Here is a 25,942-nt window from a genome sequence, read left to right on the forward strand (position 1 = left end):
CTTGGGGTTTGGCGCAGCCAATTTACATTGTCGGGGATCATGCAGGCTAAGACCACCGCGGACTAAGGATGTCGGAGGTTTCGCGGTAACGCTGAACTGTTGCACCCCGTCACACAATTCACATAGACCAGTCTCACTTGTTCACGGCACAAACTGCATGGCGCTCGGGCTAGCTCGAGCGGTTTGCGCAGATTTGGATCTCGGCAGGGATCTGCCATACTTTCGCGTCCGCGCTTGCTGCGGCGGCGATCACCAGTGCTTGGCGCTGCTGGCTGGGCCGGACCACCCACCTCTGCCTGGTTCCAAATCACAGTAAAATATCCAGGCAAGTGTCCCATTCCTCGCCTGTCCGACGTAAAGCGCCATGTCCGGGAGATTACAACAACCGAGCACTGTTCGTAGCGGCGTATCATAAACAAACGACCTGAGTTGCAGTCCGCGGCACGCACGCAACGCCGGACTCGCTCGCTGTTCGAGGTTGCCGCTGGCAACTTGCCAGAGGCGCTCCACGTCATGCGTGTCCCAGTCGCAGCATCGGTAACGAGATTCAATTCCACCCCCGACGTTCGACCACCGGAGACCTTTAGACTGCAGCACCTCAGTTTCGGTCCAGCAAGGATGTCGAAGGCTTAGAAGCTGGTCTTAGAGGCAAGAATCTGTCTTCAGCTGCGCCAGCAAGTTCAGATTTGCGTTATCAGGTCATTTTGTCAAGTGAAAGGGAATATGCATTATCCAGTTGAAGTGTCCCGCGCAGGACGACGCGCCTGGGCCTATTGTCTACCCAGTGTGGCTAGTGCACGTTGACCTCGCGCCGAATGACGTCCACGACCTCGTCGTCCTCGGCCTCCGCCGACTCGTGCTCGTCGGCGGTGTCCACGTTGCTGGAGCTGCCCTCCGGCCCGAAGCCGCCCTTGCGCGGACTGCTGTTGTCCCCGTACTGGCACAGATTCGTCAGTAGCGGGATCAGGTACTTGTTGTCGAACTGCAGCGCACGCATGTGTCGGTGCGGCTTCACCGTCTTGTCGAGCGCTGCCTCCTCTTCGGGCTATCCATCCGGGACGGACAGCAGCAGCGACAGCACAAAGAGACAGTATGGTTAGTCTCCGAGCAACGCGCAACCAAACGAACTGATGAATTACAGCACTTACCGTCAATCGTGGAATACCGCACTTGTCCAGCACCGCGACGGTGCCGCCGCCCATGATCAGGATCGAGAGCAGCACCACGATCAGGGTGGTCGCCACGATCTCGGGGCGCTTCTCGCCGGGGAAGGACTTGGACAGCGCAAATGCCACGGCACCTCGCATTCCGCCGTACCAGATCACGTGCTGCTGATTCATGGTGATTTTGGCGGCGTTCTTGCGCAGGTTCAAAATGTAGGAAAGCGGGTATACGGCGCACCCTCGGGACAGCAGACAGAAGAACGCCATCCAGAAGATGAGCCAGAACCTGTAATATTCGGTCAGTCCAAACGCGGATAGTCCTAGGTCTGTCAATAGGCATTGTATCCACGACAAAGTTGTTAGAGTAATGAGTTGTCTACCGTGACAAAAGCTCGCTCACTGCACGTACTCAAAAACACCGAGGTTTCAGCCATGTGCGAGAGCGTATTGAAGACACCAGAGCACCTACGCATTGAGACGGAACCGTCACGGTTAGTTAGAGCAATATACAAAGTATAAGGGAGGGCGCAGACTTACACGTCGCGAGCTTCTGGGGTCAAATTAGCCGACGCATAGTGCTTCATCGAGACGCCAGCGAAAATGACTGACACGACGCCTGACATCCCAAGCACCTGCGATACAACGAACGGCAGGTAGGCGAACATGACGTACACGCCCACTTCGTGCAGCAAGTTGCTCCGCAGGTTGCCGTACTTGAACAGCAGCGCTGGGATCATGCCAAAAATGACCCCGATCATCGTGGAGCCCGTCAGCACCAAGCCGAACTCGAAAATGGCAAAGAGCATGGGCTTGAACTCGTAGGAGTGGCCGATGAAGCGAGAGAATGTCTCGAACAGGCAAATAGCCACGGCGTCATTCAGCGAGCTTTCGCCGAACACAAGATAGAAGAGCGTCGGGTCGACGTGGAGCTCTTGGAACACTGCCAGAATCGAGACAGCATCGGTCGCCGAGATCAGCGACCCAAAGGTGAGACTCTCCGCCATGGACAGCCGCATGACCCAACCGAACCGCCCGACCGTGTAGATGCCGAGGCCCGTGACGACACTCATCACCAGCGTGCCCAGGATGGAGAAGACCAAGATCGGCGTGATGTTTTCAAAGAAGTAGCGGCGCTTCATGGTGTAGCCCGAGTTGAAGATGATTGGGGGCAACATGCCCACGAAGAAGAAGTTGGGGTCGAAGTCCATGAGCTTCACGGCGATGGAGCTGGACTTCATGAGCATGCAGAAGATGCTGGCTAGGATGCCCACGCCGATGGTCGCGGCGGCCTCCGGTAGGAAGTGCCAGTGCAGCTTGTGCGTCACGTGGTTGCACAGGATGATGGCGATCATTAGCAGCAGCAGGAAGGTGGCGAACTGGAACGCGAGCGAGTACTCCTCGCTGATTTCGTCGGCGATGATCTGCTCCTCATACGAGGACGTCATGGCTGTGACTTGCTTGCTGCTGGAGCTGGGTGTCTCCACGCCCTTCCGCCGATTGCAGACTGCCGCCACCAGCGTGAGCCCTGTGGCTCAAAGGGCGTCGCCGAGCCCGAGTAACCGACAAGCAAGATCCCGGCCGCAAACGGCATCGAGAATGGGGCCCGCCGCCTATTCTCGTCGGCCCGGGGCTAGCAGAGCCCATCGACAGGAGTCGTCCGCAGACACACGACCGCATTGCGCGGCAGCCTGCCGAAAGCACACGCACAACACCTCGACGCCAAAAATTAGCGCCGCGCCGAAGCAGAGATTTGAGCGGAGATACGCGCCGGCACGGGGCCGAGCTCTCTGGATGGCATCGCGGCAAAGCAGAAAATGTAGCCAAGCACCTTTTCTGCCAGATTGAAGCGACCGGCATATGGCACCACTGGTGGCGAGCGATCCGCCCGACGGCCATGGTTGCCGCTTGCAGCAAGCCGTAGATGCACTGCCGCTGGCAGTGTAACTACTGTATGATTGCCAACGCCATTGAGAGCTCACTACCAGCGGTAGAGACCGTTTGTTTGACAGCCCTGTCAATGGGAGTGACGCAGCGATGCGCTTCCTGAACCAGTCAGCCTCTATGCCAGCAGCAACAGACTGCACTGCAGTCTGCAGAGCGGGGCTGGCTGCATTCTTGAAGCCCACACCTGACAACTACTTACCGCTGCTGCTTGGCGCTCGGCTGTCATCATGTCCGCTGATATCCGTTTCGCCATTCCATTGCGCGCTCGGCCGCGAGCGCTTCTCATTGACCGCAGCCGAAGCCGCAGCAGCACCGGCAAGTGCAATGCGTGCCCTCGCTGTCGCTTGACAGCAGACCAACATATACATACACGTACATATACCACCAACAGTGCCGCCCCGGGCTTGCTCATCGCACCGTGGGGCGGTCGCGCGGGTTTCGGAATCCGTTTCTGCACTGTACCAGATCTGGGGTACAGGCGGAAATCCCGCCTCTCCCGCCTGAGTTCACAAGAAGAAGCTCGGAGTCTGCAACCAGCAGCGCCACCGCAGGCGACCGACAGCCCCTGGCACCGGCACCTAGCCCGGCACTTCGCAATACGCCAGCGCCCAGCCGGCAGCTGGTCGCTTACGCAAGCCACCACTCCACCGGGTGGTTACGCGGTTACTCGACTCGATCCTCCAGTCGCAGTCGCCGCCATGCTGTTCGGCGCGCAGTACGACGAGGACGCCGCCACGGACCACAGCGGCAGCCCCACGACGCCGCCGCAGTCCACACGCAAGAAGAAGAGCGGCGTCTCCTCGGCACGCAAGGCCGGCAAGGCGCCCGGCAGCCGCGCGCGCCCCAGCATGGCCGGCGCGGCCTCCGCCGTCCTCGCCGCGGGCCAGAGCAGCCCCACGCAGTCGTTCGACTCGACCAACTCGTCGTCCTCCTCCATGTCGTATCTGCTGGCCAACCAGCGCACGGGCAGCCACAGCAACTTCAACTACGCGGGCTTGGACGCTGCCAACGCCAACAACGCCAATGCTAACGGCAACGGCATCGCCGCCGTGAGCGCGGCCACGCTGCTGCCCAAGACGCGCCGACGCAGCTCCAAGAAGAAGGGCCAGAAGAAGCACAAGCGCCCCGTGGACCGCCAGTGCATGTACCCGGCCGTCTGGAAGCAGCTGCAGTTCCGCAAGAAGATCGTGCAGCTCGCCACGAACCTCAGCGACAAGCCCATCTGCGTCACGGGCGTGGACGGCTTCCTGGCCTCGTGGATCGTGTGCGAGCTGCTGAACCGCGGCTACCACGTGCGCGGCACGGTGCAGAACGGCAAGGACGACATCTCCGGCCTGCTGCAGCTCCCCAACGCCAACAAGAACTTCTCGGTCGTGGAGACGTCGCTTCTGACGCCCGAGGCGTGCGACATGGCCGTCCAAGGTGCGTGCGCCGTTCTGAATACGCGTGTCTGCCTCGGGTGGTGCTGACTGATTTGACTTAACTCTACTGTAGGCTGCGACTTTGTTATCCACACGGGGACGCCGTCGTCGTGCTCGGTGCGGGACCCGCTGTCCGAGCAGCAGGAACCCGGCGTGCACAGCATCGGCAGTCGCATGCACTGCATCATCCCCATGATGACCAACTTCATCCAGGCCTGCGCCCGCGCGCGCATCAAGAGAGTCGTGCTGACCTCGTCGGTTGCTGCCATGGCCGACTCGGTCTCGCCGGAGTCGATTATTAACGACGCGTGCTGGAACGTGACGTCGTCGCTGGAGAAGAACCCGCATTTCCTCAGCTTGAAGCTGGCCGAGGAGGCGGCGTGGCAGCTCGTGGATCAGCTACCGAGCGATCGGCGAATCGATTTGGTCACGATGAACCCCGGAACGTTGTTTGGCCCGATGCTCTCCAAGTCGAAGCTTGCTCCCGGAAATCAGGTCATCTACGATCTGATTACAGGTCAATACTCGGCGCTGGTGGACTTGAATTGGAGCATGATCGATGTCCGTGACTGTGCAGTGGCGCATATTGCGGCGCTGGAGAACAATGATGCTCGTGGTCGATACATTTGCGTCAACAGGAGCGTGTGGATGAAGGATATTGTCGATATACTGTCCAACAATGGTTACAGTGGTCGTGATTTGCCGTGGAAGGTGGGTCTACCCAGTTGGGTTGGCCGTCTGCCGGCGTACTCGGTCCAACTTGGTCAGGTGGGCGCGTCGCTGTATGCGTTTGACCCTGCCTCGGTGCGATCTTCGCCGTATCTGGGCGACAAACTCGTGGAGCACTTGAACGTTCGTTTCCGTTCAGTTGACTCGACTGTCGTGGAATCCGCAAATGACTTGCTAAAGTGGGGACTGATTAAGCCATGGGCAGAAGATCACGAGGCGCTTGAGTGCGGGTGCTGCCACAACCCCTTCACATTCTATCGACGAAAACACCACTGCCGGGTGAGTTTCAATAATACGTTTACTCTGCGTGATTAGATATTTACTGTTTGTGGATATGTTTGTTTAATAGGAATGCGGAGTAATTATTTGCAACGACTGTTCGATGTCTCGGGCGGTTGTTGAGGGTACGGAAGGACGCGCGCGGTTGTGCGACAAGTGTGTAAAGGGCTCGATTCCAGACCTTCTGGATCTGCTAAGGGATGAAGACCCAGACAAGAAGCGAACAGCAGTGGTTGCTTTGGAGTCGCTGATGGAGAATCCATTGAACCATGACTACGTTACTCGCTTTGGTGGAATTCTACTGTTGATGGATGCGATCCATCACCCCGACGAATCAATATCGTCACATGCTGCGGGAGCATTGTGTGCGTTATCGTGCAGTGTGGCGAGTACGCTTCAAATGGTGTTGGAAGGAGCAGTCCTCCAAATGCTGGAAGTTGAAGAAACGCTTAGTACGTGGGCTATTTGCCTTCAGGCTCTCCGCAATATTTGGAAGCAAATCAACCGGCAGGACTTCCGACGGATGCTCCACGCGGTAGCGCGCGTATCTGCTGACGCCAATATCGGTACGCTGGCGTTTTTGCTCGTTTGTGCGACCATATCCTGACGCTTTCCATTTGTGTTTGAAATGATCAGGGGAGCTTCGTGGAAACATCTTGCTTACTTTTGTGCACATGATGGATGCTGAGGAAGTCCCAACTCTTCTATCCGAGGGTCTGCTTTCAGTACTCTATCACATGCTGCAATCGACGTCCGAGTTCCCTCGGTGTGCTGCTGCGCATGCTATTAAGCATTTGGTGCCTGCGGGATATGACCCGGATGTGTCAATTGATGTGCCGCCGTACCTTGTGGACGACCACGAAGAGCTGTTCCTGAACTCCTCACTGTCCGATCTGCAGTTCCTTGTGAAGGGTCATATCGCGCCGATCAACGCCCACAAGGTCGTTCTCTTCTTCCGCAACTCGTACTTCAAGAACATGGTGAGAGTGAGTATCGTTTACATGTTTGTCTGCACCTGATTACCTCCTGATGCTGCCACGCCGTGAGGGTGCACTCGTGCTAATAAGAGTTTGCTGTATGCGTGTTGCAGTTCGGTTCGGCAACCAGTCAGACCGCAGTGATCGAAGTCGACAACTGCAGCTATGAAGTATTTTCCATTCTACTTCGATTCTTGGTACGTTTGAAGCGGAAAATTCACTCCTTGAGCGACTAGTTTACTAACAGTTGGTTATGCAAACATGCAGTACACTGGCAAGGTAGATATCACCCCAGATGTGGCCGAGGAGTTGCTGCGAGCGTCGTCGTTCTATTGCGTGTACGAGTTGCAGAAGCGTACGGAGGCCTTCTTGAGCGGACAAATTTGCGTGGAGAACGTGGTGGACTTGCTGACTCTGTCGGAAGAATGCAACGCTGACGACCTCAAGAAGAACTGCGTGCCGTTCTTGATGCGCCACATCCACGAGGTCGTGCGCCTGCCTGCGTTCGAGGAACACCGCGTGCGCTCCAGCGAGGAGGTTCTGAAGGCGCTGACGAACATGCTGGGCCCTGAGTGGGAAGCAAGCTACGCCAAGTTCAAGAAGTCCATCGGGATCAAGGACAAGGAGGAGGAAGAGGAGCCCGCGGAGGCGGAAAAGACGGACGAGGAGGAGGAGCAGCCGTTCATGCGCCAGCACCAAGTGAATGAGATCCAGGAGGCGCCGCTGTCTCCTCGCTTCCTGCTGTCGCCCGTGCCGCCTCCCAGCTACTCGAACCAGTCGGCGTTCGCGACGGAGTCCCCACGGCTGAACACGGTGGGCGAGGACAAGTCGACCGAGGGCTTCCACTTCATGAAGACGTTCGGCAACGAGGACGTGCTCTTCCGGCGCTCTCGCAACTTCTCGGAGGACTTCTCGGAGGGCTTATCGGAAGGCGTGTGCTAGGTTATTATGTATCAACGAGGCCCTCGTCTCGGTATCGGTAATGCTGTGTGGCTCATTATTCAACAAGTCGCCACAAAAACTAGCTGTTGCTGTCCTGCATCTTATTCCCAGTTGGACCCAAAATAGCCGAAAAGCGCCCACTTGCGCTCGTTTTGGGCGCGTTAAAAGCCCAACGCCCCTTTTTCTGTCGGCTTCCTTCTCTCTGAGAACACCAGCATTCCGCGAGCGCGTGCCTTGATGGGAACAGGGCCGCAGTAGCTCGCCAGTAGCTGCCAATGGACGTCGCCAGGACGCACGCGGACGAGGACGAGGAGCACAAGGCGCGCGGCGACGTCGTGGTGCGCGTGGGGGACGCGGCCACGGGCGCCGTGCACGCGGTGGCGCTGCTCTCGGCCAAGTAAAGCCCCCAAGCGACTATTTGGGTTCAATAGAATAGTCTTAAAAACTAACTGCTGCAATGACATGGCAGCGTCGTGGTCGAGGAGCTGCGCGAGGAGCTGACGCGGCTCAGCGGCGTCCCCGTGGTCGAGCAGATCCTGCTGTGCGGCCCGCCCTTCGCGCGTTTGGACCCGCGCCGCCCCGTCGACCACTACGGACTGCCGGCCGTGCGTGCACTGCCACTATTGCGCATTATTTTATTTTAGGGGTTTTGTACTGACGATTGTTTTTTGTTTTACTTGTTTGTTGTTGTTGTCGTTGTTTTAATGCTGCAGGAGGACAAGGAGGTGTTTCTGTACGACCGCCGACTGCTGTCTCAAGAGGCAGCCACGCCTCCACCCAACGCGACGGCGCTAACTCCAGTTCATGCCAAGTGTATGGAGATTTTTTTAATTTTTTTACGGTTGATTTACGGGGTGATTCTGATTTTTTTTTCTTTTTTGTAATTTTTTTTAATACTGTTGCAGTGCCGTCGCAGCCTGTGGCGTCGTCGGAAGGGTCGAAGATGTTGAGTGAGAGTTCGCATCCGATGATGCGCGCGCTGGTGGAGTATGAGGGATACTTCCAGCTACAGGTCAGCCAGAGTGAGGCACTGGAGAGCGGCACCTGCGCCAATATTACTGCAAGTGAGCGAGGCGCACAAGAGCTGCAGGTTCAGGAGCGTGCGATCACCGCAGCGGTCGCCAACTTGGACTTGTTCAAGACCTCGATGATGAAACATTTTGCTCCGTTCTGGGCGGATTTCCAGGCCACGAGTGACAAGCATGAGCGCTTGCTGAGCCAGTTCGACAGCTATCTCGAAGCGTTGAGTACGGTTGAGCTCCACCCGGCATTGGCTACGGAAGAGCGGAAAACGCTCTATGATTGCATTCCGGTTGAGAAGGAACGAGAGTGGGCGGCGCAGTGCGAGCAGTCACACACGCATGTGCGATCGCAGGTGTTGAAACTTCAACAGGTTCACGATGACATCTGCAAGGAAGTCACCGATATGATGAACGCGCATTCTGACGCGTGCCGCGAGTACGAGGAAGCTAGTGCCGAACTGGAACAAATGAAGGCGCTGGGAAGCAAGCAAATGAGCATTACGAGTACCTTGCGTGAAAATTTGCAGTACGTTCTCAGCAGCATCGAGGAGACGTCTACAATTGCCAGCGGGAGTAACCCCATGCAGGCCTCTACCAACGCCTTGGATGTGTGTCGACGTATTGATGCGTTATACCAAGGACAGCAAAATATGGTTCCGGATGCACAAAAGCTGGTTGAGGATATCATAGGTCATGTACACAGTATCGCAGCGAAAAAAGCGACAACTTTCGCGCGCGTGCACTCAACACTGCGCCAGATTTCGCTCTCACAGTCCAAGATTCGCGACTTTGAAAACTCCTTGGCCGTATTTAGGGAGGCGCTTGCCGCCCAAAAGAAGCACTTTCACGAGCTGGAGCATCTGGATAAGCTACCAGGTACAAATGTCGACGTCTTACTGGGTACGAATGTGAGATCAATACTAACGCTTTTGTTTCAACAGAATCGTACGCTGCGTGTCTAAAGGAAATCTCAAGGCGCCTGAAGTACGGCCGCATGTTTTCAGACCGGATTCAGTCGATGGCTGAGGAGCTTGCTCAGTTGCGCGAGGATGAGGTAAATAAGCTCGGCTTCAAACGATTATTATGCTACTCTTCTAACCTACATTTTCGCGTCACCCAGGTCCAACACCGTGAAGAATTTTTACGAAGCTACGGTCAGCATTTGCCGCGCGATTTCGTAACAGGTCTTGCAGAAAAGCCATCTCATTGCGAATTCCGAATGCGGCCGTTTGATCAAAGCTTGCCTTTGATCGAAGACGATGAGGATGGCAAAGATTTCGATCCTTTTGAGGAGAAGGAGCACCCCCCTTCGGACGAATTCGTCGATTGTGAGGACCATGGCAGTTCTTCCGGATCGACTACCAACGCAGAGCTTCTCCAAGAACGCTGTAACGAGCTGGAAGCACGGGTGGCAGAACTTACGGCAGAGTTGGAGCAGAAGAAGAACCTATATTACGATGGATCGGGAAGCGACTCGATTTCTCGGTCCGATTTGTCTAAGAACAGCGCACGAGAGGGAGAAAGCTCATGCGAATTCCCGTTGGTGTTGGCTTTGGCTGCAACGGCGGGTGGTATGACCAGTTCCTCGGAAGCTGATCGCTCCAATATTCTTGATCGCGAGTTGGCAACGGTGAGGCGGAACATTGGATCGGGTGCTGACAATAAGGACGCGACCATCGCGAAGCTGGAGGTTCGTAGTGTTTATCTTCTTGTCTCAGTACGATACAGTTTCTAAGCTAATTCTGTTATCTAGAGTGAGAACCAGCAATTTTTGCTGAACGCGGCGGCCTTCGAAGAATATCCTTTCCAACTATTTATTTGCATGTTCTTGCCGGGGTGGAACGTTTTATTACTGTTTGGTTCCCTTAACTGGTGTAGTGCCTTTTGTTTGCATGTTGGATAAATTTACGGAGATCCAGGAGCGGTCAAAGCGCGAGAAACAACTCAAGGAGAACCAGAACAAGCTTCAGCAGTCAGTCAAAGATCTGAGCGGCAGTGTCCGATCACAGCGAACATCATTAGCGAAGCTGTTGAAGTTGCTTCAGCTCCCCATTGAACCACAAACAGTCGAGGACGAGGATGTCGACGCGTTTGTAAACGCCAATTTCGAGGCTGTGGAGGCACGTGTCAAGGAACTGCTGGCAAGCGCTGAATCGGAAGCGGTACGAAGACAGCGTGGTGTGCTTACATCGGTACCGAAGCACGTCCTGAGTTGTACCTTGTGGTGTCTTTAGATGTTGCAGTCAGAGTTGGACCAGCGGCGATCCGAGCTCCGTTTGATGGAATCGGAGCAGGATGTCAACGACTCGTTCAAAATATCCTTCCGCAGCTTCGGCGTAAACGATCTGGCACTGTTCTTACCGACCTCGGCTCCCGGAAGCGATGCGCAGCGTGTGTATTTAGCTTTTCACCTCGGCTGTCCGCACCGCTTCCTCTCGGAGGAATCCATCACCTCGTTCAGCAACGATGGCCAAAGGTGTGTAGCGGCTCAGCGTGCTCTCACACTGTCGTCTTCATCCACTAACGTTTGTCAACGACGCTATAACCCCAGGTACCCGGACTACGTGGTGGGCCGCATCGTGCTCATCGACGAGCAGACGGCGACGGAGGGCAACAATCCGTACGCGCTTCACCTCGGGACAACGTTCTACGTCTTGACGGTGACGAGTCTTCTCGAAAGTTAAGCCCACCTACCAAAGTCACACTAAACCTGCCGCGTAACGTGAATGAAATGTTCAGCGGTGAAGGCGAACTCCTGTTCAGCTTGGGCCTTCCTGCAGAGCCAGCGTGTGCACTTGTACACTTGCTTCAATCTCTTATCCTCCATGCTTTGTTTTTGCACCACCGAAACCTATTGTCCAGCCGACCATCATTACTCTCCACGTCAGCGCCATACCAAGTGAGACTGTCGCCCCCCTCATCGCCATGAGTGCCACGCAGTCGCCCCCCGCCGAGCCCACGTCCGCCAAGCGCGCCGTTGAGCAGTTCGACCACGAGTTCCAGCGCTACACGACCAAGCAGGTGCGTAGCAGTCGCCTACGACGGTTTAATCTGTCCGCAACTGACTCATTCGCTGATGTCTGGTGTTTGCTACAGTCGGGCAAGAGTGCTCGCGCTGTGGCCATGGCCCGTGCCGAGTTGGCCAAGTACAACGCGCTGGTGTTCCAGGACAAGAAGCTGGAGGAGGCTGGCGTGAAGAAGGGACGCATGAGTCCGGAGCTGCGTGCTGCCTACGAGAAGAAGGTCAAGAACCTGGAGGAGGCTCTGGACACGTTCCACCGCTCCGTGGCAGGCTACAACCGCACCAAGGCCATGTAAGTGCTACTGAGATGCTTTTTGGTGGTGGTTTAATGTGAGATGTTGACGAGGTTTTGGTGTTGTGCGTGTGCTATTCGCAGCTTGTCCTTCGTGCTGCTGGTGGCGTTCGCGCTCATGATGTTCTTCCAGCCGTGGGCTAAGCACTTCGACAACCCCAAGGACCTGACGTACGCGGAGTACGAGACTCTGGAGGAGGAGCCGGCGCCGGCAGAGACGCTGAAGGAGTCGGTGGAGGCGGATGCCGGCCTCAGCGACGAGCTGTAAGTTGCCCGCGCCAATTCCTCTCTATAGACTTGCAGTCTGGATGCATTGCACAGCTCCAGCACTTTGCCGTTGATTTCAGATTGAATTGAGATCGATTGACACTGAATCCATTTACTACGTTACGAGTACGACATGCCATCGACTAAATAATTAACTATCACCTGCTAGCGCTGGCTTAAGCGCCACTTGCGCGCTGCAGGAGGAGAAGACTCACCGAGCCCGACAATGTGCCTGTATGTCTTCCGCCGTCAGCGAGTTCCACGACAAAACCGTTCGCCTTCTGAATCCCATCTGGTGCTTCATCGCTGTCGTCGTTCGAGCTCTGCGGGATGCAGATCACACCTTGGCCAAAGCAAGGGCCTTGAGTTCCAGCGTGCACCTTGATCGCTACGTGCATGTTCCCCGTCGGTCGTGCATACGTGGCGTGCGTGATGCCGTCACGCACAAAGTCAGCCCATTTGACGTGAGCCACGTTGGTCTTGCACATCAGTCGATCCGTATTTTCCAGGTACACACCGCCGCTCATCGAGTCTGCCAGCTCCAGCAGCTTACGCTGAGCAGAAAATATATCCTCGGACGGCAGCGGGAAGACGATCGTCACCATCACTTGGTGTCCGTGCCGATCAAAACTCGAGAAACGCTGATCCATATCGATGGAGCTGCCGATGGACATGAGAGGGAAGTCGGCGTCAGCGTCAGGCTGCCATGAAATGTTGCTGAAGTCCAACCGAAGCTGGCATTCAAGGACACCACTGACATCCTGCATGCGCTGAAGTTTCTTGGTTGCCAGTTCCGTCTCGATAGGCAGGATGTCTCGGTTGACCAGCGCCTGGAACACTGCAAGCACAGGCTTGTGATCTGAGCAGCTGACTTCTTCGCACGACGCGTATACAGCGCACCGAAGGCGGTGACGCATGTCGGGCTGGGAGAAGAACAGAATTCGATCTGTATACGATGGTACCCGCTTGCCGTGACCTTCTACTGCGGTTGTGTAGCACTCCGCCAGCTCCTCCACAGGCCAATTCCCAGCATCAAGATTCAGTGCTGCTCCACGTACACGCCGGAACGTTGGTGGGAACGCAATCTTAGCCTCACGAAAGCCGTAGAAAATCTGTCCGTCCCGCATACCAGTGCGAAGCTCGTCGTGTGCTAGGATGTCATCCCACACGAATTGGTCGTCGTCCACGAGCTCGCAGTCTGCTGAGTATCGAATACTGTTACTGCTACCGTGGGAAGACGCGAGCACTGACGAGTAGCTCTTTATGCTGTGTTCCAGCATACTAACATCCAGATCGTTGCTGTCCCTGTCACTGGCGGCACCTAGAGAGCTGCCGAGTCCAAACGAGCTGCTGAGACCACGATTGCCCATAGGACTCCAGCGTTTGCCAAGCAGTCCGCGACGCAAGCTGCGATTACGCTTCATCGGCGGAGGCTTCGCGGTTTCGCACTGCCGCACCTTGGATACCAGCTCTAGGATGGTGTCTGCGCTAGCTTCTCGCTGCGTCAGTCTGTAGTTGAGGTCACCTAGTACGAAGCTGTGGTGATGTACGTGGGGGAATTCAAAGCCCACATCTTCCAGGTTGAGATGCAGCTCCTTCAGAATATCCTGTGAGTCACGATTTCGCCGCCGTACTTTTGATTTTCCCTGCAGCACGTCATGATACTCATGTCAGCAAATTGAACCGAGTGAGAGTGCATTCGAAACAAGCTCGTTACCTTGGGATCCGAAGACAAATGGCACGCTACAAAAGCGAACGATGTGTCGTAATATCGGAAGGCGAAGCCGACTGCTCCTTTGTTGGATGCGCGACCCAATACCAGCGACTTTCCAACGTTGACCTCCTGCTGCACCACAGGAGGCATGTAGAAGGCACCGCTATCCACATCGGACGACTTGATGAAGACTGTGATAGCGATGTGGCCATGATAGCCTAGTGACGTGTTCTTGCTGCCGATTTCGCGGTTGAACTGGTGAAACTTTGATGCTCTGCGAGCATGTCCGCTAGCTGCTGGTCTGGGACGACCGCCCTCGAGGTGCTGACGTATTAAGCTGCGGGTGTTCGCGAGATGCAAGCACTCCTGGAGTCCGATGACGTAAATGTCGTGTCCGAGTGGAATCCACTTGTCCAATTGAGCGGGCGTGAGTCTGGCTTCACCCATGTTGAAAGTAGACACGAAGATGTTCGCAGGTTGGCGGTAGTGCTTCACCAGGCTGTGATCAGTGCCTGTGTCCATCGTAGGGAACGATGGCGAGTTCACAAACTTCCGCGCGGGTGAGATGGACGACTTGCACGAGACTATCCGGTACAGCTTGGTCAGCAGTCCTCCGTAGATAATAGCGGTCGTCAAGCCCTGCGTGCACACGGTCACCTGCATCAACACTGCCACCGCGAACCTCGCAGACCCTAACTCGTCATCAAGCACTAGAGAAAAAAGAACAAGATTAAAACACCTCACACCAACTTAGTCATGACGAACAAAGCAACCATGCTACTCACGTCGAAAGACCGTGCTGGGGGTCCACAGCACGATGAAAGCGGCGATGTAGATCCGCAGCTTGGAGGTGATGAGCGCCCAGGACTCCTGCGCGTCCAGGTTGGCGTCGCGAAAGTCGCGCGAGATGCGGTTGTGCGTGACCCAGAGGATCGCGCTGATGTACAGGATGGCGAGCACCACGAACAGGTAGAAGGTCCAGAACTGCTTGGAGCGCGACTCGACCCAGCAGTAGAACGTGGCGTCCCCGAAGAGCCTGGCGGCGTAGAGCGCGACGCTGCAGGCCACGGCCGGCACGATCACCAGCAGCACGTAGAGCTTGAACCTGCTCTTGAGTCGCGCCTCGCTGTCGCGATGCACGATCTTGCGGTAGAAGCAGTGGGCGATGGCGGCGTTCCAGAAGACGGACATGAGCCCGAACACGTGCAGCGCCACGGCCTGCACGTTGCAGGCGGCCGAGACGACGCTATTCACGTCCACCGCGAACGGGTTGCCGAACATCTTGGGGAAGGACAGCCCCGCGTCGAAGAGCGAGAGCACGACCACCATCTTCTGCACCATGGAGACGCCGCTGTGCGCGCGCGCCGAGACGTAGTGGTGCCGCACGATGTACAGGCAGCCGCCGAGCGACAGTGCGCAGCAGCACAGGATCACCGTGTGCAGCGCGTCCAACTGGTCGGCCGAGAGCCCCGAGTCGGCATTGGCGTCACTACTGCCGTCGGAGCCATTGCTGCCCGAGAGCACGCGGGCCGTCGGCCCGTTCATGAGACGGTCGGATGATTAACGGAGCCCTTGAGCCCCGACGACCGCTTGACCGGTTCGGTTCGAGTTGACCGCCAATTGGGCTGCGCTTGACCTGCTTCGCTGCTGATTCTGATGTGGACTCGCCGTCACTTTGGCGCTGCTACCTAATGCAATGGGGGACTCTGCGCTCGCCCTCGGAACTTCCTTCGGTCTCACTTGCTCGCCTTTGGACCAGGCAGCGCAATGCGAACTGGTCTGTGCTCTGCGCGTTGTGGCGAGTTGTCCGTCATAGACCGGCCACAGCTCCGCGCTGCTGATCTCCTAAGATGCAATCGAGGAATGTTGGGAGAAAGAACAGAGGCGCAGGATATATGGACCACGGTACACACCGCGGGCGTCTGCTGCACCGGCCCATCTACGTCTGCGCGACTCGAGAGATACAAAGGTGGGACTGGCAGGATTCACTTGCGATTTCGAGGCTTGAGCACCACACCGGGTGACCGGGCATGGCCGGCGTGAGGGTCATGAACGGAGCTCTCCGCTCCCCGCTCCTCGTGCGCCAGGCCAGTCAATCATGCATGGAGATATCTGCCAATGCAGTGTGTAATCCATAAGATCATGGGACAATGTCACCGCATGTGCTCGCGCATCAAACGTGGAGACGGTAACCGTCGGATTCCCGGCCGAGTTGCCATGTCCAGTTGCTCACGTCCATGCGAGCATGGAGCGCTGTCTGCACTGTGCGTTCTCGGGCGCGAACGCGATGTCATGTCATCTTGATGCGGACGACAGCTCGGTGCGCGATTGCCGCTCGCTGGACTCAGCTCCGACTCTGCCTTGCCATAGCGTACAGTACTTTTTCGGGGGATTGCGGCAATATATTACGTAATTTATTTTTCGCGGAGGGAAGTTAAGCACAATTCTTTTTTCCCGAATTCCTTTGGTCGGGCCCGATCGATGATCCCGTTCATCTTCTGGCGCGTGGGCCTGGCGCTGCTGGCGACGCTGGCCGCGTTCCTGCTGTCCAGGCCCATGATCGAGATGGTGCTTAACGCCATCCGCTCTCGGCTCGACAAGCGCGTGCGGTGCGGAGCCCGCTGTCCAATTCTAATTTATTCTAGCATTGACACATTTTCCCGTAATTTTTAATGTATTATTATTATTACTGTTGTTGCTGCCCTGTAGATGGATCGCAGACGTGCAGCACTACATGCTGACGTACCTGTGGTGGGTCTTGTTCCTGGTGCTGGTGCGCGATGTGGTGGCCCGATACATCCTGGATCTGGGCAGCGAGGAGGACGAGGTGATGCAATACCTGAGCTACATGGTGGCGGTGCCGCTGGTGATGGGCACCTTTGCCCTACGCAAAGTCGTAACCAATGTACGGCAATGTGACAGCTCTTTAGGCAGCAGTGTAGGGACTCGGACTCAGCTTTATTCTGTTTGTTACTTAGATCTGCATCCGGTACTTCAAATGGGACCGCTATTCGTCGGACTACGACGCTCGGATCTTCGTCATCACCGAGTCCATCAAGTTCGTGTGCGTGGTGTTCATCCTGATCGAGATCTTCTATATCTTCTTCCTCTCCAACTCGTTCATGCGGTTCCTGCTCGTCGTGGGGTTCCTTAGTGTCGAGCTGGTCGCCGTTCTCTCCGGATTCACAGTGGTCAGTGCCGCTTTTGTTACGCTTTCCATTTTGAGTACTAAGCGAGCACTTTCTTGTTCTTTGGTTACGTTGATTTAGCTGAAGAATGTGGCGACGGGGCTATTCCTCATTTTTGCTGAACCTTTTCGAACGGGAAGTGAGGTCAAGGTGCGGCACTTGCTGGGCTTCATTGAGCGGGTGTCACTCGCACGTACAACCATGCGCCGCTCGGACGGATCGAGAATATTTGTGCCGAATGGCATCTTTGCTGACAACTACCAGACAAGTGGCAACGCGCTTGACGCGCATACACACTCGTTAATGCTGCGTTTTCATCCGACTACGCCCTCTCAAAAGATAAAGGAGTTTGTACAGGAGCTACAGGTTGTATTGCCAGCGTATGCTCTGACAACTGAGGCGCTTGCTACAATACGCCGAGATCGGCGCGAGGCCTATGCGATCAGATCCAGTAGTGCCAGCAGCGACAGCACCAGCGCAGGAAGCGACGACAGCATTTTGGGAGACCGTCACCAGTCGACTGCAAGCAGCAACGCAGGAACACCCCGGACACGCGCACGGTCGAGCGCTACTTCGAGCGCTTTTGATGCGACCGGCCGACCGATTGCGCCTCCACCCCCGCCGGTACGTGTCGAACTGCATTCGATGTTTAAAGTGAAGGTGATCGTCCTTATGGACCGTGAGCGCTTCAGTTCGCTCGAGAAGGCAAAAACTGAGGTGAGTCCCTAACGCGCTATCCTGTTGATACTTCGCTCTGCTGTGAGTGCGGCTGCTGATGAGGTTTGCGTTGTGCTTTTCTAGGTAAACTTTGCCGTTATCGACACGATCCAGCGACTCAGTGTTAATGTGCAACAAATTACACGATGATAGTACGAGGAATATATTGATAACTTAAACAAAGTCCCCACGGTTATCGTGAGGTCGACGGTGGCGCAACATATTACCATCGCTCAAAATACGTCGTCCAAGTGGCTCGCTTGCCGGTGGTGCTCGCCTCCGTCGGCGGTGGGTCACAACTTCTGGAAGCGGTGCCGGACTAAAGCTCGAGTGCCGCTCACTGACGTCTGGAGCTTCACTTGCAGGTGCGGACGATGCCGCCGAAGAAGTCGGACCGGTGTAACCTTGTTCCTCTCCATATAAGCACAGCTTGAGTTTGGTCATCATCTCTGTTATCTGAAGCACAATCTGAGACACATCGCAAGAGCATTATTAGCTTGCAATGTCTGACACCAATCCGACAACGAAGTCATAGCATACCTCAGTTTTTTCGGTCAAGAGGGCCTTGATGTGCCGCTTCTGGGAATAGTAGACTACGTGCACGAGGTATGGCGCTTCAACGCTGATCCAGAAGCGTCCTTGTGGTTGCGTTTCTTCCGTCGCAAGTTGCTTGCTGCGCTCGTACACATTCATCATATTCCAGCCGCCCCGTGGCTTCTCAAGCCCGAGAACGTCTGCCTTCGTGTTTGTGCGCTGGTTGATCATGTGCTGCATCAAAAAGTTATCCAGCTCCTGGATAAATACACGCAGTGCTGTCGTCTGTGTGGAGTGACTCAGGTGCACAGGAATAACACAGCGGCGGTCCAGACTCTTGCTCTGCACGGTGACTGAGTTTTCAAGCATAATACTGTTCGGGATGTATGCCAACCCCTTGTCATACTGCCGCAGTGAGAACCCCTGCAGAAACAACCGCTCCACCACTCCTTCGTGGCCTTGGAACGAGACGTGAATCCCGCTCTTGATCTGTTCGTCTTGCAGGGTCATCAACCCACCCATAATATTCTTCAGCTGCACCACACATACACAATACAGATTTAACAAACGTTAGGGAAAACAGAAAACAAACAAATCAAAATAAAAAACTAAAAGCCCAACTTACCCACGAGTGGGCACCAAATACAAACACGAATTCCACCATGATCACCGCCACCGTGGACACCTGGCCGGACTCGAAGTCCGTGAAGCGGCCGATCTCGTCGATGATGCACGTCGACACGACTGCCGCCACCAAGAGCACTTTGATCACCCCGATGCCCTCCGTGATGATCATGACCCGGCTGTAGTCGTCGTCGTCCTTGGACACGGAGCGGCTCCAGCCTTGCACGCGCACGATGCCCCACGTGACGTAGTTGCAGAAGCAGATGACGACCCAGACGAGCGGCGGGCCCAGCAGCAGCGTCATGATGCTCTCCAGCGTGCCCGAGTCCATGTCCAGCACCGACTCCAGGTCCATCACGTAGGCCGAGAACCACAGCAGCAGCACGAACACCACCCAGGACAGCGGCCGCAGCAGCATCTTCTCGAACTCGCGCAGCCACGCGAACAGCGCCGGCAGCACGCGTCGCGCCACGCGCAGCGAGAAGCGCACCACCTCCACGCGCAGCACGTAGGACGCGATTAGCAGCGCCAGCCCCAGGAACACGCGCCATTGGTCGCTCGATGACGCCGGCGTGGCCGTCGCCGCGGGCGCCACCGTGATGGTCACGGGCTGCTCCGCGAGCGAAGTGTTGCCCACGCTGCTGTTGCTCATGGCTTGCGACTGGGAGAACTGGTAATTTACGACAGCGCTAGGATGCATCAATGCGTATGTTACGGTACGGCGCACAGTACCGTAAAAAACGGGTTCATGGCCTCATCTTCTCATAACGTTGAAAAGCGACCTGAATTGTGGGTTCTGCCGTCGTTCCCAAAGGAATCCGTGATATCATGAAGAAGAAGGAGAACAGAATGGATCCGAGGTATCGAATCAGCAACACTGCATTCACCTTTCCAGACAAAGACGATGCTGTGGAAGACGAAATCCAGTTCGTGATTAAACGCGGCAGCTAACGTTTATGCATCGTCGAGGCGAAGAAAAATGATATGGAGCAAGGTCTCGCGCAGGCCTACGTTGGAAGTGAAGTACTCTCGGATGTTGAAGGATTGTCCACAGTTTACAGCGTTGTCACGAACTACAAAGACTGGTATTTCACCAGGAGAAAGTCGAGCGCGATGATGCAACGATGAAGTTTGCCCACAACATCTCAACGCGAGAATCAGTGATGGAAATTGCCGAGAAGATCTATGCCATGCTGCCAGAGGATGATTAGCTGCTCACCGTTGGTGGATGAAAAGAGAGTTCATCAAAAGCAGACTAGTCCTCACGCAATTCGCCTCGTTGCAAACATGGAGCACTTTAAACGAGCTTGAGTGAACTCCAAGACTTCATTGCCGCCAACACATCATGTGGCTTTTCGAGTTGAAGCAGCTCACGGATCGAGTCATGTTTGCGGTCAGCGATGTACGCAACGAAACGCCAAATGCCGCTATCGATGACATCCGCGTGACGATTAGCAAGTCGTCGTTGGTGCTGAATGACATCCCTATAGTCACAAACAACTGGATGAAAGAAATGCTGAGAAAGAAGACAAAGGATGCCGCTTTTGAAAAGCGTGGCCTGTGTCGAAAAACTGTGGGAGTGATCATCGACCAGCTCATCGAGACTTCCACCACCGATATGGGTGAAACCGTAAAAGAGGATGACTAATTTCTGGAGGTGACGAACTCAGGGCTCACTGTACTTGATGGCTTGGACCCCACCGATGTCGTTTATATGGTATCTCAATTCGTGCAACCTACGTGCGGACCCACCTCTATTATCGGCGAGATTGACGACGGAAATCTGTACGACGCCTTGGGACTGTGGACAGTTTCGTGGGCAGCTACGGGTGTTGGACGAAGAAAGGTGGCGGTGTCGTGCGTCTCATTTTCGAGAGTACAGACAAGGAGGATGTAACCGTGGTTATTCACTCCGGCGGTGACAGGTTGACGTTGCTGCAGGCGACACTGTCACATGGGAATCGACAGTATTGCAGTTACAGGATAAAACCATGAATCTGGATCGTTGGCGTCCTGGGTTGCTAGGTTTGCCTGGATCTGGTGGTGGTTCACTGGTGCTGTGGGTCCCGCGAGCTTCTGAAGGCAGATGCACGTCAGAATTAATGTTAGTTAAATGTGGGAAAATAAAATATGACCGTAATTGTAAGTATCAATTTTGCTTGCTGCAAGCATTTATTGTATCAATAGTAAAAAAGTAAAAAATATTAATACTACTAACGTTAGAAGTAACAGATTTCCTGATAAAAACAAGAAAATAGAAACGTTAGAAACGCTTCATTCACCAACAATGTCGACCAAGTCTCCGCTGCTGGACTGGGTTGCCTCGCACGAGGCCAACGTGACGGTGGCCAAGGATCTCGTCAACCCAGTGTCCTCCGTCGCTGCATTCGGCGAAGACGACCGATCTATTGTGGCGCGATGTGAATTGCAGCCTGGGACCGAATTGGTGACTCTGCAAGCAGGGGCATTTTTAAATGGCAGTTCTTGGCTCGAGCACTATGACGGCGAGGACAAAGCCAAGCTGCAGGAGCAGATCGGCTCGTTGCAATTGAGTTACACCGTTAAGACCACTTTGGCTCTGCTAGCAGAGCTGGCCCACGATGAAAAAAGTGATTTTCACGGCTACGTCCAGCAGCTCCCGACGGCCATTTCGCTGCCGTTCAGCTGGGAGGGCGAAATTCGGGAAATGCTCAAGCACACCACGGCGCACCCGATTCTGGACGACAAACTCGTGCTCAATATGTATTCGGACTATGCGGCCCCGTTGATGAAGCAGTTCCCGACGATTTGGGCCGCTGAGGTGTCGACGCTTGAGAAGTTTCAATGGGCATACTCGATGGTGTCGTCGCGGTATGGCATGCTGGGCGCTTTAACTGCTGGTGTCACTGCTAAGGCATTGCGACTCGGTATTTTTTTTTACAGGGCCTTCAAGGTCGCAGACAGTCAGGAGCCGACGTTGCTGCCGGTGATTGATATGGCCAACCACGCAGCTGAAAACCCGGCAGCGCACATCGTGAAAACCGAGACGGGAAGCTTTCAGGTGCGTGGTGCACAACAGTGGGTGCTTGAATCTGGATGTATGACTAACTCTTCTGTGGTTGCCGGGTAGTTGGTTACTTTGCGCAAGGTGGAGAAGGACGAGTCTGTTACAATTTCGTACGGAGATTTGTCTAATGCGCAGGTGAGCTAGTTTTAGAGTTTGCTTGATTTGTCCAATTCACTCATCATATGCCAGCTTTTGTGTCGCTACGGATTCGTGCTGCCTACACCTGTGCCGTCGGATTTCATTCATATCACCAGCTCTGAGCTGACGAACGCATTCAAGGTATGCTCGCTGAATAGCGAAGACGAAGGAGATGATGGTGACGCGGACGACGTTCCTCAGGTTGGAAATGGCAAAGGCAAGGGCAAGGCCAAAGCCAAGGCAAACCCAGCCAAGCGCCGGAAGCTTGCCCACTCTGATGATGACGACAACTCGTTGTTCTTCTTGCTGCACGGCGATGCCGAGCGCGAGTTTGGACTTGGTGAGGCACTGCTGAGTTTTGTCATGGCATCTCAGTTGCCTGCTGAGCATCTTTATGATGTACTGGCCGTGGTTCTGCAAGAGAAGGATAAGCGATACAGTGATGTGGTGTCGGCGTATTCCGATAAACCTTCCTGCGAAATGAATGCTATTCAGCAGCTCAGCCAGCACGAACGCCAAGTTTGCCGCCGCATTTTGCTCGGGCTGATGTCACTGGAAGAAGGCTCAGATTCAAGCGACGACGAGGAGTAGGCTTGTGCTACTTAGCTGTCGTTGCTGTAGCTGGTGTCAATGACTTGTTTTTATTGACGAGATAATTGACAAGTGTATTTCTCCAACTATTGTTTACCACTGGTTTTTAGCTTACATTGACCCGAACATGCATTGCTAGATGACCACCCTGGGATGATCGTGGAACCCAAAGTACCAAAGAACCGCCGGCCGATGTCGGAACACCCACAACACTCGCGCGCTTGCGGTCCATATACAACACTTTGTCGTGCAGATTTTCGATCTTGTCACTCCAGTTCACAGTCGTCCCGGCACGCACCTCAACCTTTGTGTGCACTCGGCCACCGGAGTGAAGGACGACGGTCACGTCCTTCGTGTCCGTACTTTCAAAAGAGAGGTTCATCATTCCGTCACCCTTCTTCGTCCAAGTGCCATAGCTACCTTTGAACGCCTCATCCATAGTCTTAAGCCCCAGTGCGTCGTAGAGTGTACCGTCGTCAACCTCACCTATAAACTCAGTTGGCCCACAAGTTGGCTGCACGAATTGGGAAACCATCCAAGCAATACCCGTTGGATCGAGGCCACCGAGTACAACTAGCGCCATATTAGCTGCCTCGAGAGTGTAGTCTTCCTCCGCAACGGATTGACCCAAGTCAGTCTTATTTGTCTCAATGAGCTGGTCGACGATCACGCCAAACGTTTTCCGGATCAAGTCGCGGGTTTCGAATGCAGCCTCGGTGGTCTTGTTGCCCAGCAGCTCACGCATGCAATTGTTGGTAGCTGTGGGAATATCTTTCAGCACTAGAGCTGACCCACTGATCTTCACGCGGATATCGTTCACACTGGCGGCAGGTGTTGCGTTCCGAATTTCTCTCACTGAAGTAATGACATGGTCCGTGAGATTTTTGAGCTGGAATCCACACGTTGACTTGGAATCCAGGAGATCCTGCAGCTTTTCCACAGTTGATGCTTCAGTTGAGTTGCTGAGCGTGCTGGTGTTTGTAAGGAGAGCTAGGACGTTCGTGGCAGACGAGAGAATTTGGTCGCCGTTGACGATGACCTGCTTCACGATGTTTTCTACAATAACGTAGACGATATCGGCGAACTTCACCTTGCCCGAGACTTTGATCCCGAGACAATTTGCCACTGCAATGGGCAGGTTGAAGATCACGACATCGGACTGGTACGCGATGGCAAGCATCTCTTCAACGGAGCCTTGTGGTGCTGTCGAGCGCTGGAATTGAAGGTAGTAGACGAGAGACTTGATCACGCCAATAATGTTCGCAGCGCAGAGGAAGTTCTGCTTTGCATTCTTGTACGACGAAAACATGGCACCGAAGATCCCTGCGGTCACCGTGTTGAACACTGCAGCCACCACAGACGTTGCCTTGTTCATAATCTCCCCGGTGCAGTCATCGTTCTGTGGGATACACTCCTGGTAACAATCCACGGGATATGCAAGCGGGCACTGGGCCATGCAGCTAATTCCGCTGTTATTGTAGCCTCGAGGGCAGGCCTTGTTGCTCCCGAAAGGCTCCGTTTTCCTGTAGCAGGCCGAATCACTGGCATCTCCAATCGTAGGACCCACCCAGTTCCGAATCCGATCACCGTACCAAGCACAGCCCATTTTATCCGTAAGGCGTTTCGCCTTCGCATTGATCCTCGCCCAGATAGCGCCCACCTGGTTGACTTCACCTTCCGCACGACCGAAAAACCCACTAAGCTGGAAGCCGTCAGGGGCGGTCACCGTCGAGTTGTTTTCAGTCGGCGTCCCTGCAGAGACCGAGTTGCCCTTGTTGGTACCGAACTTGAGGTAGAAAATGCGAGAACTCAAAAGCTTTCGAGCCCAATGAACCTCCATGGAGTTGACGTACTCGCCTTCCTCCAGGGTGAGCGTGTGATCTGTCCCGCTCGACCCACCATGGGAAAGAGTTAGCTCGGCCGGCGTCGCCACTCGCAGCACGACCGAAGTAACTCGTTTCTTTGCGCTGATCGTGATAGAACTGGCAGTCTGTCCGAACTCGACTAGCTCGACATCTGAGAACGAGACACCACCGGAGCCCCCGAACGCTTCGGACAGCTGGATGTCTTCACCCGAAGTCGAGTTGGCCCCATGCACGACGGTGACGAGCAGCAGCAGTAGCAGCACCTGCAGCACGCCCAGCGGTGCCATGCTTAATCGACAAATGCGACCAACACCTCAGCTCTGTAAATGACTCTGTGCATCCAGCTCAGTCGCCATCTCGACACTATCGGAACTGACTGTCCAGCCGACAGTCGGTTGGGTGAAGTTGGAATCTGTATGATAAGAACCAGGATCTGCTCTGGGCATGAATCGGTGGCACACCGAGACATCGGATCCACTTTCCCAGCTCTAGATTACGTGGTGGACGTTGTTAGCTAGAACTAAGTGACATCAATGTACTGAGAAACGAAACGAATCTAGATTAAGTGGCGTATTATAATGCGCAGAGTGCACTGTCGAGCACCAAGTCAAGAAGAAGATGACGACGACGGGTGCATGTACATGTAGCAGGTCGCCAGATCCTGGAAGCTATTGTATTACTCGACGACAGGTGCATGTACAGGTACACTGCAACTGTAGCTGGTCGCCGGAGCCTGGAAACCATTATTGTACTCGACCCGAGCGTTGCCTGCATTGCTGTTTGAGCGGTGCTTCAGCCACTGATCCCTGATTGCCCGGGTCTTCAAGGACCACCCACTGACAAACATCGCGATTAACGCAAACGGACTCTCCTTTCAGCTTAGTTGAGTAGTACACTGGTACACGGATTTCCGTATTGAAACAGCAACTACAATAACGCGCCATGACATTTGCAGCTGCGCGCAGGTGACAAGTGTACCCTGCCGGTGGGCGACCGCTTGCACCACTTTGAAGACTTAGATTGCTCGAGCATTCAACTGGTCTGAGACGCCAGGATGTATCGGCGATGCAAGGCTACCTGGCCAGGGTACATGTACGCGCAGGCTGTGATGTAGGTATGCAGACATTGGATTCATACCCTCCACGAAACCTTGGACCTGTGGCAAGCTTGGCGACTACTGTAAAGGTTTCGATAGCATGTATCCTTGATCCCACCTGCCCATTCACTGTATCCCCATAGCCAAGAGTTCTAGGCAATTTTCACGTCTCTGCTAGTGCACCAGGTACACATCTGCTGTCCAAGAAAACCACCATACTATATTTTTCTCAACTGCAACTATCAGGATAAAGAAGCATTCTAACTATACTCCATGCATGAACACTAAATTGCCTTTAATTCCGTAAAACAAATACAAACAGACGCAAAGCGTCCGCGATTTGCTGGTGACGTCTGGTCCTGGCGTGGAGG

At 54.8% G+C, this 25,942-nt stretch overlaps 9 protein-coding genes across 12 annotated transcripts; 5 read left to right on the forward strand and 4 right to left on the reverse strand.

Annotated features, from left to right (window-relative positions):
- Positions 1–790: 790 nt before the first annotated feature.
- IUM83_00167 (sodium/hydrogen exchanger 3) lies at positions 791–2,608 on the reverse strand (the record flags this gene model as incomplete). Its single annotated transcript, XM_067923913.1, has 4 exons — positions 791–1,045; positions 1,149–1,489; positions 1,573–1,628; positions 1,701–2,608. The coding sequence occupies 4 exons, from the start codon at positions 2,606–2,608 to the stop codon at positions 791–793; spliced, it is 1,560 nt and encodes a 519-aa protein (XP_067789302.1).
- A 1,197-nt stretch (positions 2,609–3,805) lies between these two features.
- Positions 3,806–7,455, forward strand: IUM83_00168 (putative dihydroflavonol-4-reductase; the record flags this gene model as incomplete). 4 transcript variants are annotated; one of them, XM_067923916.1, is made up of 6 exons in its annotated part: positions 3,806–4,529; positions 4,602–5,536; positions 5,607–6,102; positions 6,173–6,531; positions 6,627–6,710; positions 6,781–7,455. In XM_067923916.1, 6 exons carry the CDS (start codon positions 3,806–3,808, stop codon positions 7,453–7,455), a joined length of 3,273 nt encoding a protein of 1,090 aa, XP_067788916.1. The 4 variants fall into 4 exon arrangements, with proteins under 4 accessions (XP_067788916.1, XP_067788915.1, XP_067788914.1 ...); XM_067923917.1 differs by having other exon boundaries at positions 6,173–6,522; XM_067923914.1 differs by having other exon boundaries at positions 5,694–6,102; positions 6,173–6,522.
- A 275-nt stretch (positions 7,456–7,730) lies between these two features.
- On the forward strand, positions 7,731–11,161 carry IUM83_00169 (Autophagy-related protein 11; the record flags this gene model as incomplete). The annotated part of the gene is made up of 10 exons (XM_067923918.1): positions 7,731–7,852; positions 7,925–8,060; positions 8,169–8,268; positions 8,361–9,353; positions 9,419–9,531; positions 9,598–10,167; positions 10,231–10,274; positions 10,387–10,639; positions 10,712–10,953; positions 11,029–11,161. 10 exons carry the CDS (start codon positions 7,731–7,733, stop codon positions 11,159–11,161), a joined length of 2,706 nt encoding a protein of 901 aa, XP_067789295.1.
- Positions 11,162–11,402: 241 nt separating this feature from the next.
- On the forward strand, positions 11,403–12,059 carry IUM83_00170 (Autophagy-related protein 11; the record flags this gene model as incomplete). Its single annotated transcript, XM_067923919.1, has 3 exons — positions 11,403–11,498; positions 11,574–11,791; positions 11,876–12,059. The coding sequence occupies 3 exons, from the start codon at positions 11,403–11,405 to the stop codon at positions 12,057–12,059; spliced, it is 498 nt and encodes a 165-aa protein (XP_067788758.1).
- A 175-nt stretch (positions 12,060–12,234) lies between these two features.
- IUM83_00171 (Phosphatidylinositol 3) lies at positions 12,235–15,317 on the reverse strand (the record flags this gene model as incomplete). Its single annotated transcript, XM_067923920.1, has 3 exons — positions 12,235–13,704; positions 13,776–14,482; positions 14,558–15,317. The coding sequence occupies 3 exons, from the start codon at positions 15,315–15,317 to the stop codon at positions 12,235–12,237; spliced, it is 2,937 nt and encodes a 978-aa protein (XP_067788759.1).
- Positions 15,318–16,253: 936 nt separating this feature from the next.
- On the forward strand, positions 16,254–17,827 carry IUM83_00172 (putative small mechanosensitive channel family protein; the record flags this gene model as incomplete). Its single annotated transcript, XM_067923921.1, has 5 exons — positions 16,254–16,381; positions 16,482–16,677; positions 16,751–16,963; positions 17,042–17,677; positions 17,762–17,827. 5 exons carry the CDS (start codon positions 16,254–16,256, stop codon positions 17,825–17,827), a joined length of 1,239 nt encoding a protein of 412 aa, XP_067788756.1.
- A 24-nt stretch (positions 17,828–17,851) lies between these two features.
- On the reverse strand, positions 17,852–19,487 carry IUM83_00173 (Mechanosensitive ion channel MscS; the record flags this gene model as incomplete). Its single annotated transcript, XM_067923922.1, has 3 exons — positions 17,852–18,145; positions 18,218–18,745; positions 18,837–19,487. The coding sequence occupies 3 exons, from the start codon at positions 19,485–19,487 to the stop codon at positions 17,852–17,854; spliced, it is 1,473 nt and encodes a 490-aa protein (XP_067788757.1).
- A 1,635-nt stretch (positions 19,488–21,122) lies between these two features.
- Positions 21,123–22,610, forward strand: IUM83_00174 (Ribosomal N-lysine methyltransferase set10; the record flags this gene model as incomplete). The annotated part of the gene is made up of 4 exons (XM_067923923.1): positions 21,123–21,685; positions 21,758–21,875; positions 21,945–22,016; positions 22,071–22,610. The coding sequence occupies 4 exons, from the start codon at positions 21,123–21,125 to the stop codon at positions 22,608–22,610; spliced, it is 1,293 nt and encodes a 430-aa protein (XP_067788755.1).
- A 950-nt stretch (positions 22,611–23,560) lies between these two features.
- IUM83_00175 (Mannose-binding lectin) lies at positions 23,561–24,762 on the reverse strand (the record flags this gene model as incomplete). The annotated part of the gene is made up of 2 exons (XM_067923924.1): positions 23,561–23,581; positions 23,650–24,762. 2 exons carry the CDS (start codon positions 24,760–24,762, stop codon positions 23,561–23,563), a joined length of 1,134 nt encoding a protein of 377 aa, XP_067789307.1.
- Positions 24,763–25,942: the final 1,180 nt, after the last annotated feature.

Source organism: Phytophthora cinnamomi (genome assembly GCF_018691715.1).
Source record: "Phytophthora cinnamomi strain GKB4 chromosome Unknown Contig53, whole genome shotgun sequence".
Lineage (NCBI taxonomy): Eukaryota > Oomycota > Peronosporomycetes > Peronosporales > Peronosporaceae > Phytophthora > Phytophthora cinnamomi.